The sequence below is a fragment of the Microcaecilia unicolor genome, chromosome 1 (assembly GCF_901765095.1).
Source record: "Microcaecilia unicolor chromosome 1, aMicUni1.1, whole genome shotgun sequence".
In the NCBI taxonomy this organism is placed as follows: Eukaryota; Metazoa; Chordata; class Amphibia; order Gymnophiona; family Siphonopidae; genus Microcaecilia; species Microcaecilia unicolor.
Window position 1 is genome coordinate 60,311,007 of NC_044031.1, and position 18,004 is coordinate 60,329,010.

An 18,004-nucleotide genomic window follows, 5' to 3' on the forward strand; every position below is an offset into this window, starting at 1 on the left:
ACCTGGAGTATTGTGTTCAGTTTTGGAGGTCGTATCTTGCTAAGGATGTAAAAAGAATTGAAGCAGTGCAAAGAAAAGCTACAAGAATGGTATGGGATTTACGTTACAAGACGTATGAGGAGAGACTTGCTTACCTGAACATTTATACCCTGGAGGAAAGGAGAAACAGGGGTGATATGATACAGACGTTCAAATATTTGAAAGGTATTAATCCGCAAATGAAATTTTTCCGTAGATGGGAAGGCGGTAGAACTAGAGGACATGAAATGAGATTGAAGGGAGGCAGACTCAAGAAAAATGTCAGGAAGTATTTTTTCACTGAGAGAGTGGTGGATACTTGGAATGCCCTCTGGAGGTGGTGGAGATGAAAACGGTAACGGAATTAAAAAATACGTGGGATAAACATAAAGGAATCCTGTTTACTACTACTACTATAAATCACTTCTATAGCGCTACCAGTCATATGCAGCGCTTTACAATTGAACATGAAGAAAGACAGTCCCTGCTCAAAAGAGCTTACAATCTAAATCAGGACAAACAGACAGGATTAATAAGGATAAGGGAAGGACAGACAGGAGGACACAAGGATAAGATAAAAGTGATAAGTCAGGAGTCGAAAGCAGCATCAAACAGGTAGGCCTTTAGCCCGAATTTGAAGGCAGCCAGGGATGGAGCTAGACGTAATGGCTCAGGAAGCCTATTCCAGGCATAAGGTGCGGCAAGATAGAAGGAAGGAAGAAGAATAGGATGATCCTTTACACACCGCCAAGGACACTAAGGTCCTCTCAAGGACTATCACTAACCACACCCTGTCCAAAAGACATTACACAGTGTAATACCTGCAAGCGAGCCTTCTGCAGAGTAGCCCCCACACTCTGGAATGCACTGCCTGAAAGGCTCCGCTTAATACAAGCAGGTGAAAGCTTGGCTCTTCAACCAGGCCTTTAAATGGAAGAAATAACTAACTTGTTAGTCTCACTCACACACACAAGGAGTGACTCGGGCTGCACATACTGCAGCAGGACATGTATACCCACTCCTACCCTAGCTGAGATAATATTTAACCATCTCTCTGACCTCATGTGCAAATTTCTTTAAATCAGTCACCTTACTTTCTAACTCTTCTTAGTCTCTTACCTATCTATCTATCTATCTGTTCCATCTTTGCTTTACCCTTCACTATCAATTAAAATGTTCTATTATGTATTGTGCTGACATTGTAAGTAGTATATTATCGGGCTCATTTTCAAAAGAGAAAGACACCCATCTTTCAACACAAATCGGAAGATGGGCGTCCTTCTCACAGGGTCGTCCAAATCGGTATAATCGAAAGACAGTTTTGGACGTCCCCAACTGCTTTCCGTCACAGGGACTGCCAAACTTCAAGGGGGTGTATCGGAGATGTAATGAAGGCGGGACTTGGGCATGCCTAACACTAGGACGTCCTCAACTCATAAAGGAAAAAAAAGGACGTCCCTGATGAGCACTTGGACGACTTTACCTGGTCGTGTTTTTCTCACGACCAAGGCACAAAAAGGTGCCCGAAATGACCAGATGACCACCGGAGGGAATATGGGATGACCTCCCCTAACTCCGCTAGTGGTCACTAACCCCCTCCCACCCTCAAAAAATATCATACCCAGCTCCATCACAGCAGTATGCAGGTCCCTGGAGCAGTTTTAGTAGGTGCAGTGCACTTCAGGCAGGCAGACCCAGGCCCATCCCCCCTACCTGTTACATTTGTGGAGAAACAGCAAGCCCTCCAAAACCCACCACACCCACATCTAGGTGCCCCCCCTTCACCTGTAAGGGCTATGGTAGTGGTGTACAGTTATGGGTAGTGGGTTTTAGGGTGGTTTGGGGGGGCTCAGCACACAAGGTAAGGGAGCTATGTTCCTGGAAGCATTTTATGAAGTCCACTGCAGTGCCTCCTAGGGTGCCCAGTTGGTGTCCTGGCATGACAGGGGGACCAGGGCACTACAAATGCTGGCTCCTCCCACGACCAAAGGGCTTGCTCTTGGTTGTTTCTGAGATGGATGTCCTTGGTTTCCGTTATCGCCGAAAATCAGAAACGACCAAGTCTATGGACGACCATCTCTAGGGATGACCAAAATTTCAAGATTTGGACGTCCCTGAATGTATTATCGAAACGAAAAATGGACGTCCATCTTGTTTCGATAATACGGGTTTTCCCGCCCCTCCATCGGGATGTTTTGCAAGGACATCCTCAAGAAAACTTGGACGTCCCTTTCGATTATGCCCCTCCATGCCATACTTTGTATTGTTATTGTTTTTACTGCTGTAATTGCCTATTGCTCATGTTTGATCTATTCTTACTGTACACCGCCTTGAGTGAACTCCTTCAAAAAGGCGGTAAATAAATCCTAATAAATAAATCAAATAAACCAGGACAGTGTGGTTCAGCCAGGGGAAATAAAAGCCCAGGGCTAGGGAAAGACAGGGAGGGCCCGAGCAGGAAGCAGACTTCCAGAATATACTCATAAGATACACATTTGAAGGACCAGAGGGGCAGCAATAAGGCAGGAAAAGCTTTTACCTTGCAAATTTTGTGCACACTGACTCTTCTGTGGTCTGGTAGGAATCAGACCCCTTTTCGTTTCCTGTTGAACTCCAGGCTATTTTATATGTACTCCTGAGCTAACAGCCTGTGAGAGGAGCAGGTTTCTATATGTTTTCCCTTGTTCAACCACACAATTTGAGTTTTGTTCACTTATTAAAGGGGGAAAGGGAAATGGGACTTGATATACTGCCTTTCTGAGGTTTTTGCAACTACATTCAAATCAGCTTACATATATTCAGGTACTTATTTTGTACCAGGGGCAATGGAGGGTTAAGTGACTTGCCCAGAGTCACAAGGAGCTGCAGTGGGAATCAAACTCAGTTCCCCAGGATCAAAGGCCACTGCACTAACCACTAGGCTACTCCCATGGCCACATATGTAAAGGCTTGTTGCCTTATAACCATTCAGTCTGAAGTAGATTTACAGTTGCATATCATGCAAATCTTCCCTTCCCTTTCTAAAAGGACCCTTACTCTTATATCCTGAGGTATATTCCAATTCTTATCTCCTGATTTCTTGGTGGCCTTAATGATTATGTGACAGTGCCTTCTGGACAATTTATTGTGCTATGCACACCAAACCTACAGTTTTCTACATTTTTTTGTAACTATGTCTTGTCTTGTGTTTGATTATCTGATTTATTCATTGTGTGTAGACGACCTTAACGCTATAGTGATAGTGTAGTCTATCAAAATCCTCAAAATACATAAATAAATATTCATTGTGGCTATCTTAAAAATACCTCAGGCAAATCCATTTTGAATATCCTGAAAACCAGACCATGATCCTCTTTAGAGCTGACCTTTAATGGCAATCCTCATCCGGAGACAAGCTTGCACTTAAAAGTCCCAGCAGATGGCATCACAAAGAATCAGGATCTTTATACAATTTTTCATTGTTTTCATATTTCTTTAATACACATTTGATTTATTAAGAATTATTGGAAGTCTTGTGTTTTTCCAAGCTTACGGTTACTCATACTACACTCTGTATGTGTTATTCTGGTATTTTCTGTACAGATCCTCACCTGGTTCCTTCATGAAATATAAGAAGACCTCTGGACAGGGCAAAGTCACCGCTTCTCCAAAGTCAGCCTCATGCCAGCATAGCAGCCTGTCCCATTCCTTCTTACATCCTCAAAACATAAAGAAATGTCATCTTGAACATCTTTCTCTTTGCAAAACCAAACTCAAGAGTTGTGAACAACAACGTGCAGGGCAGGTCCTAGATACTACTAAATTTCATGGAAAGATAGCTTAAAGTCAACAGTGATGCAACCTGTTTTCCAATTATTTGAACTATACTTTACATATGAACCCATTGCTCTATTTTAAATCACTATTCCCCGTAAACTCAAGAACAAAGATAGGCATCTCTTGTCTTCAAGTGCTGCAAGCTGGGTATTCAAGATGTCAACATTAAATATTTTTCAGCATGGAATTAGCACGCGCTGATGGACACACTACTGTGAGATGTCTCAGTGCGTCCCGTGGCAGTGCGTCCCATGGCAGTGCTTTTTGCTGCGCAGTAGGTACACACTAGTACCTATTGCGGCTTAGTAAAATGGCCCCTAAGTGAGGGCTCGTTAAAATGATAACTCCACCTACCTTTGGTTTTGTTGAATTGTTCTTCATTATCATTCAGACATTTGTGTTCATCTTTCTTTAATTTGATGACAAAAACACATTCTGGATGCAGGTATCCTGCCCCCTAAATCCAGAACAGAAGAAAACATTTACTGCCATAGCCATTTTGATACCTGCCTCCCACTCTACCCCACCCTGCCCCTATGCAGAAAGAATCATAAACTCATATCACTGTTGCTGAAATAGATCAGCAACCTTCATGGCTGAAAAAAAAAACAGTATTTCAAATGGCATTAATAATGAGTGGCATCAGCATGATGCACTTTGAGCACCACTGGGAGGTACTATTTGAGGTCAGCAATAATGCTTGCAGAAGGTATCTGGAGCGCCAGTGAAAACATAGGGGTAGGACAGAGGGATTAGTGTTCATTTCTGAGGCACAGAAGTGGGTAAGAAGAGATGGGGGGGTGGGGCTAGAGACCAAGTGTGAGAGAGAGGGGGAGATCAGGAGGCAGCAAAAGGGCCTTTACATTTGTTAGGGTTGCTCTTTGTTTGGGGGAGGGTGGGAAGTCACAAAGACATCTCCCTCTTATGTTAAATGTTAGTATTTTGGACCTAGCATTGAGCTGGTTCTATGCTTACCAGGGTCCAGTGACCTCAGTAAAGTTATTGGTACATAAAAAATAGGGTGGCTATAGGCAATGAACCACATTATCAATGAATCTGAATATTTTGTCCATATGTAAACAATAGTTTTTAGTGTATACATTCAAGAACGGTCTAGCATACACAATTGGGGATTAAATTCATAAGAAACTTGACTTTGTAGGACAATATTTTATGCCTTCAAGCAGCAAATTATAAAACTGCACTGGAAACACATGGGACCCTATTTTATAAAGGACATGAAGAGGAGAATTCAGACATCCACACAGTACATGGAGAATTTCCAAGAGGGTCAGCCAAATGTAGAGTTTCAGGAAATAAATGCAGGATTGCACTTGTATGGCTCCCCATCTCCAGTGAGAGCAGAAATTTTAAAAAGCTGCATGTGGGAAAAATGTATGTGCAACCCCCCCCCCCCCCCCCACACACACACACACACACGTGACAGCAACTTTAAAATTAATGCTCCTGCAGCAACAGTTTACTCTCCATCCCATATAGCATCAGAACCTTCCAATCCCTCACCCACATGGCATCTGATCCCCCACCCCCCCACCCCTCAAGCATCCAATCTCCCTCTCCCCATTTTGCACCCACAAAATATCCAATCTCACCTAATTCCTGAAGTATCCTACCCCCTCTCCCAAGATTTACCCCCCCCCCCAAAAGAAGATTAGAAACAAGGAATTTACTCACCCCCCCCCCACACACACACACACTAAAGTTTCCCCCATAAGACCCCTCTACTCCTCCACCTCCCAATTCCACCCCAGTTTAAGCCATGGGTTGAAAATGGCTGCTGCAATCCCCTAGCAGTAATCTCATGGTACTACCACTAGGGGGTCAGGATGTCAAGGGATAACAATCCTTATTTGGCAGCTTGTCACCCAAGTGGTACTACTATGAGATTATGATGTAAGGTTGCACCAACCATTTTGAAATCATGCCCTAAGAACAGGAGCAAAGAAGGCTCATTCCTGCTCCCACTACACCATAAGGAACCCCCAGTAAGAGCCGTGGATAAGACTGAGGAGTGGGAGGGGAGTATGGAGTGTGATGTAGGGACCCTCAGGGAGTTCCTTGTTGCCAGTCTCCTTTCTGGTGGTGGACCTTGGGGGGAATAGGATGCTTTGGAGAGGTGGGGACTCAAATGCTTTGAGGAGCTCCTGGTGAAGGAAGATTAGATGCTTGAATGATGGGGAGTAGGAGATTTAATATCATGGGGAGGATCAAGGGTTCTAATGCCATGAGGGTTATTATGATCAGGAAAGCCAGACCTTGGTATCGATTCCTGCTCCTTACAGTAGGCACTTATTCATGCCTGGGTTTTTTTTTAATCAAATGCTGATTCCCTTGTGAAATGGAAATCCACATCAATATAGTAAGCCCTGCAAAATAAATCGTTTCCCCATCTCTACCACACCACCTGGAAATTATGATGGCTTTTAAATGTACTTACCAATCTGCATGAGAAATTGCTATTTACACATGAGGATGCTTCTAAGATAAAGGCCATAGTATCTAGTTCTGCATGAAATATCAGTGATATTAACAAAGGAGTTGAATGGACAAAGAAGAGAGTACTATGTGTATTTTTTTGCAATCGTTTTTATTGGTGGTAAAAGTAAAGTACATCTAATACATAACAAGGCCACACAACACACGTCACAAACCATGTATGACTTCAACAGATTCAGCACAATCTTAACATTGTTTCCCCCAAATTTTTTGTCTCCCCCCACCCCTCCCCATCCCCCTAATCAACTATTAACATGTAAAACATCTTCTAGACAGGTCCTTGCAATTATACAACGCTCAACCTCCTAAATGTGTGAAACTACCAGTCACGGTCTGACCGCACACCAAATGCCCACTGAGCCCATACAAGTGAAAAGTTACTCCTACCTAAGGTCAGGTGTAGCTTTGTGACAGTTTTACAGAGGAACATAAGTATATATGTCCCCTTTATCAAACAGGAGTAACATACGCGCCTATGTGCCTTTTCCACTCATTTATAATATTACCTACCACAGAGGCGGGGAGGGGGGGGGATTTTAAAACTGACCACAATAGTGAAAAGGACACACATAGGATTTTCAAAGTAAAATGATACACAGGTGCAGTCACTTTGAAAAGTATCCCCACACATTTTCATCTACTTTTTTCTGAGTTAAAAAAAAAACCCATGTATACATTTAAAAATTGAAAAAATATATATGCGGTTCCAAAATCCACCTGAACCCCAGACTGAGGAGCACCTCCTCTTATTACAAGTAAACATATTCGTGAAATGATACTTTTCCCTATGAAAGGCACTTTTTTTAATCCAGCAACTGGGTTTGAATAATACCCTTTAGATGTTAGCAACCTTTAGTGATTTGGCCCCTCTAATGCATGCAATATTAATTCCTGCTTGTAAATGAATCACAACAATTTTACCACCTGTTCACAGTAATATTCATTGCCTTCAGGACACCTACAGTACATGATCAAATGACAGGAAAACACTTGCTTTCTGTTGTAATGTGTATATTAATATATCATGTATCTTTTAAAAGAAAATAAAATTTGAACTGAATGTTGCAAACTAAACTGATAAGAACATAAGAATTGCCGTACTGGGTCAGGCCAATGGACCATCTAGCCCAGTATCCTCTTTCCGACAGTGGCCAATCCAAGTTACAAGTACCTGGCAGAAACTCAAATAGTATCGACATTTCATGCTACCAATCCCAGGGCAAGCAGTGGCTTCCCTCATGTCTATCTCAATAACAGACTATGGACATTACCTTCTATCCCATGACTTTCTAATTTTCTGAGGAGTCGTCATAAGAACATAAGAGTAGTCATACTAGTTCAGACCAAAAGTCCATTTAGCCCAGTATCCTGTTTTCCAAACAGTGGCCAAGCCAGGTCAGAAGTACCTAGCAGAAACCCAAATCGTGGCAACACTTCATTCTACAAATCCTAGGACAAGCAGTTGCTTCCCATGTCTGTCTCAATTGCAGACTATGGATTTTTACTCCAGGAATTTGTCCAACCCTTTTTTAAACCCAGATACACTAACTGCTGTTACTACATCCTCTGGCAAAGAGTTCCAGAGCTTAACTATTCGTATTTCCATGTAACTTCCTCAAGTCTTTGTATTTTTGGAACGAGTAAAAAATCGATTTGCTTCTTGTTCTACACCACTCAGGATTTTGTAGACCTCAATTATATCTTCCCTCATCCATCTCTTTTCCAAGCTGTAGATCCCTAACCTCTTTACCCTTTCCTCATATGAGACGATTTCCATCCCTTTTATCATTTTGGCTGCTCTTTTTTGAACCTTTTCTAATTCCGCTATATCGATTTTGAGATACAGCGAGCAGAACTGAACGCAATACTCAAGGCGCAGACGCACCATGGAGCGAGAGTCCAGGGCTTTAGCGATGGCCAATAAAGCCTGTTCCTGGGGTATTGAAATTTACAATGATTTGATGTCTAGGGTAACCATTAGAAAGGTCTCATTCTGAGAGTTGAAATCCGATAAAATTTTTCAAAAAATGAGTCACGTCCTTGATGTAAGAAGGGATTTCATAGACCAAAGGTTTAAAAAAAATAATCTACAAACACAGCCGTGGCCACCATTTTATTATTTCTTTAGCGGTTAGATCACACGACCGCCGACACTGAGGTACTGTTCAGTTAAGTTCCTTGGCTGTTATATTATGTCTTTCTCTGTATTTCATGAGCTGTTGTGATTTCCATTTTTTGTGGCATTCTCGTTTCTTTCAGTTGGACTGGCAGCACTCTAAAGAAGACATGGCAGTACTAAGAAGCCGAATAGTGAAATGGATCCCCGTAGGGATGATGTTTCTACTGCCCTGCACTGCCATATAAGCTAAGTTCAACTTTAAGTTTATGGATTTGCTACATCATTTTCACAGTAGAGGATGTTTTTGCATTAATAAAATTGTTTTTTTGATATGGTTGGGGGTTTTTATGACCAATGATAGAGGCTGGCACTGTGGCTCAGATGCTGGATCTGATATTATAACAACACAGAAGTTGTCACAGGCATCTGAGGTCTTTCCCCCCACTATTCCTTTATAGTGCCAATTTACAGAGAATTCTTGATTAGAATGTTGAACAATTATGCTTTCTGTGCCATTTGAGAGTTTTGTGATTGGAAAAATCATTTTCTAAACACTGATGTAAAAGGAGTCAAGATGGCGGCTCGAGCTTGAGGCTCTGTGGAGGCTAACGCTGAGCTCTGTTCAATTATTACCTTCTTCCAATATGCCGCATACAAAGCGAAAAGGTGCAGTGAAGGGTGTCTTACCGTCGGCCCAATCACTCCCTCCGGGCCAGCGAACGCTCCTACAGTTTGCCACGAGCACCCCTGTGGATACTGGCATGAGGAAACCCGCTGTTGGATCCGCCGAAGGAGCGGCGTTTCCACTAGGGTCGGAGACATCATTATCCCCACCAGACCTTAATCTGCCGCTTTGCCCTGCAGCCCTTCGGATGAGCGATGAGGACTCGATGGGACCGGAAGTCGGTAACCAAAGGGCCTCAGACGGTAGAACTCTTTCCCAGGACGCAGATGGTTCGAACATAGAGCTTCAAGCTCCCCAAGCGGTGACTCTACACTCTATTTGGGCAGCAATTCAACAACTAACAACTACGGTCACAAAAACTTCTCGAGATACAGCATTGCTGGTAAATAAGCTTGATTCTTTAACATTAACCTTAGAAACTGTTAAGACTGAACAATTTACTCAAAAAACTGAAATAACATTGCTAAAATCTGACACGGACGCTTTGATAAAAGACAAAATGAAAACTTCTTTAAAATTGGAACATTTAGAGAACTATAATAGAAGACTAAATTTGAGGTTACTGAATTTTCCTTTTCAAATTGGAGTTACTCCAGTGGATTTCCTTAAAAAATACTTAATGGAAGTTTTGGCTTACCCTCAATCAGCAATACCACCTATTAACAGAGTTTACTATTTGCCAGATAAAATCTCCAATGCGAATCCATGTGATAATAATCAAGGTCCAGAAATAAATTTGAAAGACTTATCAGCATTTCTGGAAGAATCTATCTCAGAGATAACTTGTCGAAGGACTCTATTGATATCTTTTGTTTTCGAGCAAGACCTAAATGCATTATTAAGACTTTACTTCAAGAATGCTACTAAACTTTTTCATGGTCAAAAAATCTGGATTGTTCCAGACGTGATAAAAACTACTCAGGATCGTAGGAGAGCGTTTCTAGCTTACAGAGAAGAGGTTAAAACTATGGGCGCTACCTTTTTGCTGGCTTATCCCTGCAAATGCTGTATCAAGTATTTAGGGAATAAATATATATTTTTTGAACCAGACCAGCTAAAAAAGTTTATAGATGCTAAAAAGCTATCCAAGTAAATGTGTAGAAGACATTAAGAAAATGGAAAATTGACGGGGGGAATATGAGCCAGGCTATTTACTTTTGTCTATCTTGTTTTATCTCCTTAATTGCTTTACCTCCTCTCCCTCCTTCTGATTGTTGTGGTCTAAGAAAGTATACTATGTTTCATAGTTAATATCTGTTAGGTATATTGAAATACTTATTAGTTTGAGATCATGTTGAATTTTTCATGGTAATGTTAACCTATGACAATTTTACCGCTGTATTTCCATTTATAAGTTTATCTTGTAAAAATGAAAAATTCAATAAAGAAAAATTTAAAAAAAAACCACTGATGTAAAGAAAAATATTTGTTTTATATCGGCTGCGTGCGTCTGGTAGCACTATATAAATGCTAATAGTAGTAGAAGTAGATTGGACGCTTTCCAAAAATACTAGGACTAGGGGACATGCGATGAAACTACAATGTAGTAAATTTAAAACGAATCAGAGAAAAGTTTTCTTCACTCAATGTGTAATTAAACTCTGGAATTCGTTGCCAGAGAATGTGGTAAAGGCGGTTAGCTTAGCAGAGTTTTAAAAAAGGTTTGGACGGCTTCCTAAAGGAAAAGTCCATAGTCCATGATTGAATGGACTTGGGGAAAATCCACTATTTCTGGGATAAGCAGTATAAAATGTTTTGTACTTTTTGGGGGATTTTGCCAGGTATATTGTGACCTGGATTGGCCACTGTTGGAAACAGGATGCTGGGCTTGATGGACCTTTGGTCTTTCCCAGTATGGCAATACTTATGTACTGGTTGTTCATAAGGAACCAACTCAAAAGTATCAACAGCAAACACCATATATAGTCTGTCTACCTCATTACAAAGTACACATAGTTAGAGCTGCTGCATAATTTGTACATGCAAACATGTTGCAACTGTTAGACTGCTGCACATACATTTAGGGCTATATTCAGTAAATGGCGCTCAAAAATCGACTCCAAAAAAGTCAACACTCAGTGCTAGAGGAGTGCTGATGGGCAAAGATGAGTGCCCATTGTAGCATAGCACTGAGTGCTGATTTCAGCACCAGGACTTATGCCTGCTCAAACAAGGTGTAATTCCCAGTGCCCAATTTGGGTGCACATCCCCGGTATCCCACAACACTGCACACAAATTTTAGGAAAGCCCCTGTCCCACCCATGCACCTCTCATAGCCTCGCCCTCTTTTGGGTTGCACGCTATGGGATTTGGGTGCACATAGCAAGATGTGTGCCCAAATCCAAATTGGCATCAATTAGTGCCAATTAGCACCCACTTATTGCCATTAATTGGCTCAGCCAGTTTAGTTGGGTGCACATCTTATATCGGCACCACTCAGTTTTGGGCACCATATATAGAATCCAGGGGTTAATTTCAAACTATGCTGTATATCCTTAGATTCACTGCAGGTCTTCATATCTCTCATTGATCCACTTTAAGAATACTGATGTGGGAAGAACACAGATCCTTTCTTCAGATTTCAGAAGCTCTGGTTCTCCTTCATCTTTGATCATTCTTATGTTGGATCAAAGGCTTCACAATCAGTTTTCTTGAGGTGCAAAATAGCTACTAGAAATATATATGCTTACACATTTTGTTCTACCAAAGACAAAAAAAGTTACTCTATGTATTTTCTGAGAAAATAAATTGTAAAAGCACAAAGACGTTTTTTAAAAATCTTAAATGTACAGTATAAGCGTGCCTTCATCTGAAAATACACTACAATGCAATTTTGTTTCTAGTTCTAGGTGTATGACTTTACATAATATAACACATCTCAGAAAGCATTAAAAAGAAGTAGGAAAGCCTCATACTCACCAATGCTGAAAGATGTAAAGTGTAAAAAGCAAACCACAGGACAATAAGATTCATTTCCAAAAACAAGCAAAGTAGTGAGCTTTCCTGTTCCACCTCAGAGCACTTTATGTACTTATGTACCTTCTTTCCTCCTCCTGTTTTCTGTCCGTTGCTGATGCACAGTATTTGTCTTTTTGAACAGGGATGACGTACTATGAGCTAAATATTAATAATGCCATAACGTAAGTGGAGTGGAGGAGTGGGCCAGTGGTTAGAGCACTGGTCTTGCAATCCAGAAGTGGCCAGGTCAAATCCCACTGCTGCTCCTTGTGATCTTGGGCAAGTCACCTAACTCTCCATTGCCTCAGGTACAAACTTAGATTGTGAGCCCTCCTGGGACAGAGAAATATCCAGTGTACCTGAATGTAGCTCACCTTGAGCTACTACTGAAAAAGGCATGAGCAAAATCTGAATAATTAAATTCTTTTGACTTTGTCATATCTTTTAACATATGTCCACAAATGATACTGCAAATTCTGAAGGGACTGTTTTGGCTTTATTTGTGCATCTGAGAATAATGATTAACATTCAAAAGCTTGGAAAAGTTGGTAATATGGGGGCCAATGTGCTAGCTATGTTAAAATCAGTCACCAAAATGCTGCATTAAGGACCCATCCCCTAATTCTATATGGTGTGCCACAAGTTAAGCGCTTAAATGGAAGTTAGGCACCCAAATGGGGGGTTAATGGCAGTTAGGTGCTTAACTGCACTTAAGCATTATTCTATAACTATTGTGTAAGTGCTTTAGCTCATAACTGGGAAGGGGGTGGGCATGTGGGTGGGGCATGGGCAGGTCACACACCAAACAGAAAAAAAGAAGGAAGATCACCCCTACGTAAATGGCACCTTGGAGAGAAAAGTAGGGGTGGGCCAAAGAATTTCCAGCTGCCAAGAATGGATAAACAATATATTATTGACAAAGCACCCACAAAAGATCCAACACAGGGCCATGTTCTGGCGGAAAACCACCTGCCTCAGGGGTCAAAATTTTGTGTCAGCTGCAGTTTGAAGTGGAAAGATGATACTGAAGCAATGTTCAAATCCAACGATAAAAAACAGCCCACAACTGAGTACTGTAGAAGGGATAAAGCAGCTTCTAGCGGCAAAGCGTAGGTCACATACTTAGACACCAAACTTACAGAATACTGTAAGTTGCGTGCTCAGGTGCCAACATTTAGGTGCCCACACTTACACCTGCCTTTTACATGCTGTAAATGTTTTTGCCTAAATGTTGGTATCCAAATACCAACTTAAGATCTATTCTATAACTGAATCCGGGTGCCCAGATGGCTCAATCTTTACAGAATTGCATCCCCCCCCCCCCCCCCTCCATGTACTAAGATGTTTTGTATATTGGCATTCTAAGGGGAAGTAGCATGAGATCTAAAGAGAACCACCATCTCATCCCTGCCATCTGCTACCTGAATAAAATACCTGGAAATCCCCACTCCATCATAGCACTAAAGTAGAGTGCCATACCTCCCACCCTCCTCCTCTTCGCCCACCCTGGTAACGTAAGTCCTCTCCAATCACGCGCAGGATAAAGACCATCTAAAGCAACAGATAGTCATCATTTCTATTGCCCCTGTCAATCATGGCCCACTTTGAATACAATAGGATGGGGGAAACATAAGGGGGTGGAGGGAGGAGTTGAACAATAGCATCAGGATAAATGGAGAACTGGAGTGGGGGCTGTATTTTGGAATCTTGGGTGAGGTTTGGACCCACAAGGCACTTTACCTTTTTCAGGTGGGGATTGAGAAAGATCACAACCTACATCAGGTCACTAGCAATTGTGTTACATTACATTATATTGTACTTAGTCTTACATTCTGCAACATCTTCTACAGTTCCGTGCGGATCACAAAGCAACAAGAAGACCAGCATATTTAACTGGGAATATGCATCAATCAGCCTAACAAAACTAAACTGCAAGGCAACCCACAGTTTTCCTAAACAATACAGCTTCAAGGAGTCCTTTTACTAAGGTGCGCTGAAAAATGGCCTGCGATAGTCTAGGCGCATGTTTTGGGCGCGTGCAGAATTATTTTTTAGCATACCTACAAAAAATGCCTTTCTTTTGCCAAAAACTGACATGCAGCAAAATGAAAATTGCCACGCGTCCATTTTAGGTCTGAGACCTTACCACAAGCCATTGACCTAGCAGTAAGGTCTCACACGGTAACTGGGCAGTAATTGTCTACGCACGTCAAACTCCACTTGACACGCGTAGCTGCCGCGTGTCAGAAAAGAAATAATATTTTTCAGACTTGCATAGCGGACATGCGCCAAAATTGAAATTACCGCACGGGTCACGAGATAACTGGGTGGTAACTCCAATTTGGCATGTGTTGGGCGCACCTAGGTGCCTACGCAGCTTAGTAAAAGGGCCCATGAGTTGTTTGCAAGACGACAAATAGTTGGTTATCGAACGAACAGTTATCGGAAGAGAATTCCATAATGAAGCTGAGAGCTGTCCAAAATATTTAACCTCTCATTTGCCGCATCAGGAATCACTAGCATGGCTTAGTAAAAGAGGCCCTAAACATTTGCAGCCTACATACACGATGTTATAATAATCTATCCTTGAAAGCAACAACTGCTCTATTAATTGAAAAACAGACAATTCAAACAATTTTTGTACAGATCTTAACTTTTTCAATAACAGAAAAGAATGTTTTAACACCTTATTCACCTGATTAATCATAGTCAGTTGACTATCCGCCTCTACTTCTAAAAACTCAAGTAGAGAAATCTAATTTAAACCGCATGTTTCCAATGGTGAAACTTTCTTTTCCCTGAACTTCTTTAGGAGAACCCAACCATAGAAATTTGTTTTATTCTTGACTACGTTTTAAACGGAAAACTGTAGCCCAACATTCTATGGCACTAATACATTCCTGAATTTAATAAATTGGCAATAAAATAGTGATATCTGCGTAAATGTAAAAAATACTTTAAATTGTTTAAGCACTGTTCCTAATGGCTGTAACAAAACATTAAATATTAGCAGCGAAAGGGGAGACCCCTGCAGTACCCCACACTCCAGAACCTAAGCATCCGATAAAATGCCCTGCATCTTAACTCTGCAATTTATATCCATCAGGAAAACCAATTAATCACCACACCCATAATTCCAACTTTTGACTTTTCCTCCAACCTCATGCCAACTTTCTAACAGCCCATTTTAACAGCTTCAGCTATTCATCAAACCACTTGATAATTTGCTCGAAATACTCCGCCCATGAATTAAAATTTCCTCCTCTAATTCTACTGAGGATTAGTTCATCCATTCTATTCCAAAACTTTTCCTGCTCTATCTTTCCCCTAGTAAAATTCACACAATTGAAAGTATTATTACATCTAGTTTTCCCAACCTCCCTCCATCTGATAGTAAGATGAATTAAATAATGATCTGGCCATGGGTGTTGCGTTCTCGAGGGCCTTGGCATTCTGTCAGGTTCTCGAGGCAGGACTGGAGTTTGTGAGCCCTTGGGCCACTGCCGAGGAGCGGCAGCCGCAGGCAAGACCACCTCGGGACTGGAAACACAGAAGAGCAGTACTGGAACTCTGGACTGGAGTAGTACAAGGCAGGCAACTAGAACAGATGAAACAGGAACAGCTTCACCTGCACTTAGCCACCGTTCCTCCGGAGTTGAGCTCCGAAGTGCAGGTGGCCGGCAGGACTTGTGGGGTAAGGCAGGAACTGAAGATCCAGAGGACCCACCCTGGGTCTGAGATACACGAGGGCGACAGGGCACGGAACTAGACTCAGTGTGCTGCTGCACCACTGCACAGGGATAACAGAAAGGCTAGAAGCCCACAGAGAATAATAAACACAGAAAGGCTGAAAGCCTGCAGGTCAGAGAGATACACCCAGAAAGGCTAGAAGCCCACAGGTAAAAGGGATATACGCAGATAGACTGGAGGCCTTCAGAGCAATGGGCACAGAAGGGATGGAAGCCCACAGAGCAATAGACACAGAAGAGCTGGAAGCCCACAGCGCAATAGACACAGAAGAGCTGGAAGCCCACAGGGCAATAGACACAGAAGAGCTGGGAGACCACAGAGCAATAGACACAGAAGAGCTGGAAGCCCACAGTGCAATAGACACAGAAGAGCTGGAAGCCCACAGGGCAATAGACACAGAAGGGCTGGGAGCCCACAGAGCAATAGACACAGAAGGGATGGAATCCCACAGAGCAATAAACACAGAAGGGGTGAAAGCCCACAGAGCAATAATACCCTGAGCCAGAAGGCAAGGCCCACAGGTGATAGTAACTCGCAAAGCAGAAGAGATGGAAGCCCACAAGAAAAGACAAGGAAAGCTAACTGTGCAAACAGAACACTAACCTCGGGACCTAAGGCACTGCGGAGGCATTGGCAATGCAAAGGCAAAGGCTGCAGTCTCTAAGTGCTTAATAAAGCCCTTCAACACCAAAGGCACAGCTGCAGCAATCTCTAAGCAACTACGGAGGCTGTTCAGGCACAAACCACAGAGCAGGCAGAAAGCACAGTGAAACACAGAGAGGCTTCCCACACCCAGGTGTAGTGTAGTGAAGCAATTAGAGTCATGCTGGAAGCAGCCAGCACACACAGAGAGAGCTAACCCAGGCAATACACACAGGTGCAGTATAGTGAGGCAATTAGTGTCATGCTGCTGGATGCAGCCAGCACAGAGAGCCAGAGCTAGTTCAGAAAGGACAGACAGAAGAAACAGGAGCCAGCTAGGAAGCTGACCCCCAGGAATAAGGTAAGTTTGAGGGTGGTCACGGCCACAGACGTGACAATGGGTCAGGATGACAATGAAACAAATTGAAAATTACAATCCTGAGAATTAAAAAAAAAACTTTAAAAAATCCAACAAATGACTCTTCTCATGTGATTTTGTCATTTCTGGTAATTCAAAACTATATCAATCTAGAAAATTTTATTTTATTTGTTACATTTGTATCTCACATTTTCCCACCTATTTGCAGGCTCAATGTGGCTTACATAGTACTGGAAATGGTGTTCGCCAGTTCCGGTATGAACAAATTCAAGGTATTATTGTGGTAGAATAAGGTTCATGTGTGGTAGATATATCGGGAAACTTAGAGAGGAAGAGAGAAGTTGGGTGTGTCCGTTACAATCTATGGTTTTGTTGTGTTGCAGGTACTCAGGCTTTTATGTTTGGTCGGTGGGATATGCATTCCTGAACAGGTTTGTTTTTAGTTCTTTCCAGAAATTTAGGTGGTCGTACGTTGTTTTTACTACTTTTGGCAGAACGTTCCATAGGTGTGTGCTTAAGTAGGAGAAGCTGGATGCATATGTTGATTTGTATTTGAGTCCTTTGCTGCTTGGGTAGTGAAGATTTAGGCATGTTCGTGCTGATCTTGTTGTGTTTCTGGTTGGCAGGCCTATGAGGTCTGTCATGTATGCCGGGGCTTCACCGTAGATTATTTTACGAACCGAGATGCACATTTTGGAAGCAATACGTTCTTTGATTGGGCGCCAATGCAGTTTTTCTCGGAGGGGTTTGGCTCTTTCAAAACGCATTTTTCCAAATATAAGCCTGGCTGCTGGGTTTTGAGCAGTCTGAAGTTTCTTTATAATTTGTTCTTTGCAACCCGCATAGATTCCGTAGTGAAACATTTTCTTTATGATAGATTTTGCTTGGTTCTCTAGTGAGATGTTCCGGTCGATTGTTACTCCGAGAATTTTCAGGCTGTCTGCGATAGGGAGGGTATAACCTGGGGTGTTGTTGTTTGTGGGTTTATATATGTTGTATTGGGATGATATGATGAGGCAGTGTGTTTTTTCTGTGTTGAATTTTAGTTGGAATGCGTTTGCCCATATTGAAAAGATTGTCTGTTTTTGAATCATTAGTTAAATCTAAATGCAAATTTATA

The 18,004-nt window shown here is 42.0% G+C and overlaps 1 protein-coding gene across 1 annotated transcript in view; it reads right to left on the reverse strand.

Annotated features, from left to right (window-relative positions):
- The window catches only part of GHRHR (growth hormone releasing hormone receptor), a 103,621-nt gene that overhangs the window by 63,428 nt on the left and 22,189 nt on the right, over positions 1-18,004 (reverse strand). Inside the window, exons 3-5 of the mRNA XM_030198219.1 lie at positions 6,858-6,893; positions 4,189-4,284; positions 3,609-3,716 (exon numbers count right to left, since the gene is read on the reverse strand). Of these exons, the coding sequence (XP_030054079.1) occupies positions 3,609-3,716; positions 4,189-4,284; positions 6,858-6,893 (240 nt within the window). The remainder of the gene's footprint in view (positions 1-3,608; positions 3,717-4,188; positions 4,285-6,857; positions 6,894-18,004) is intronic.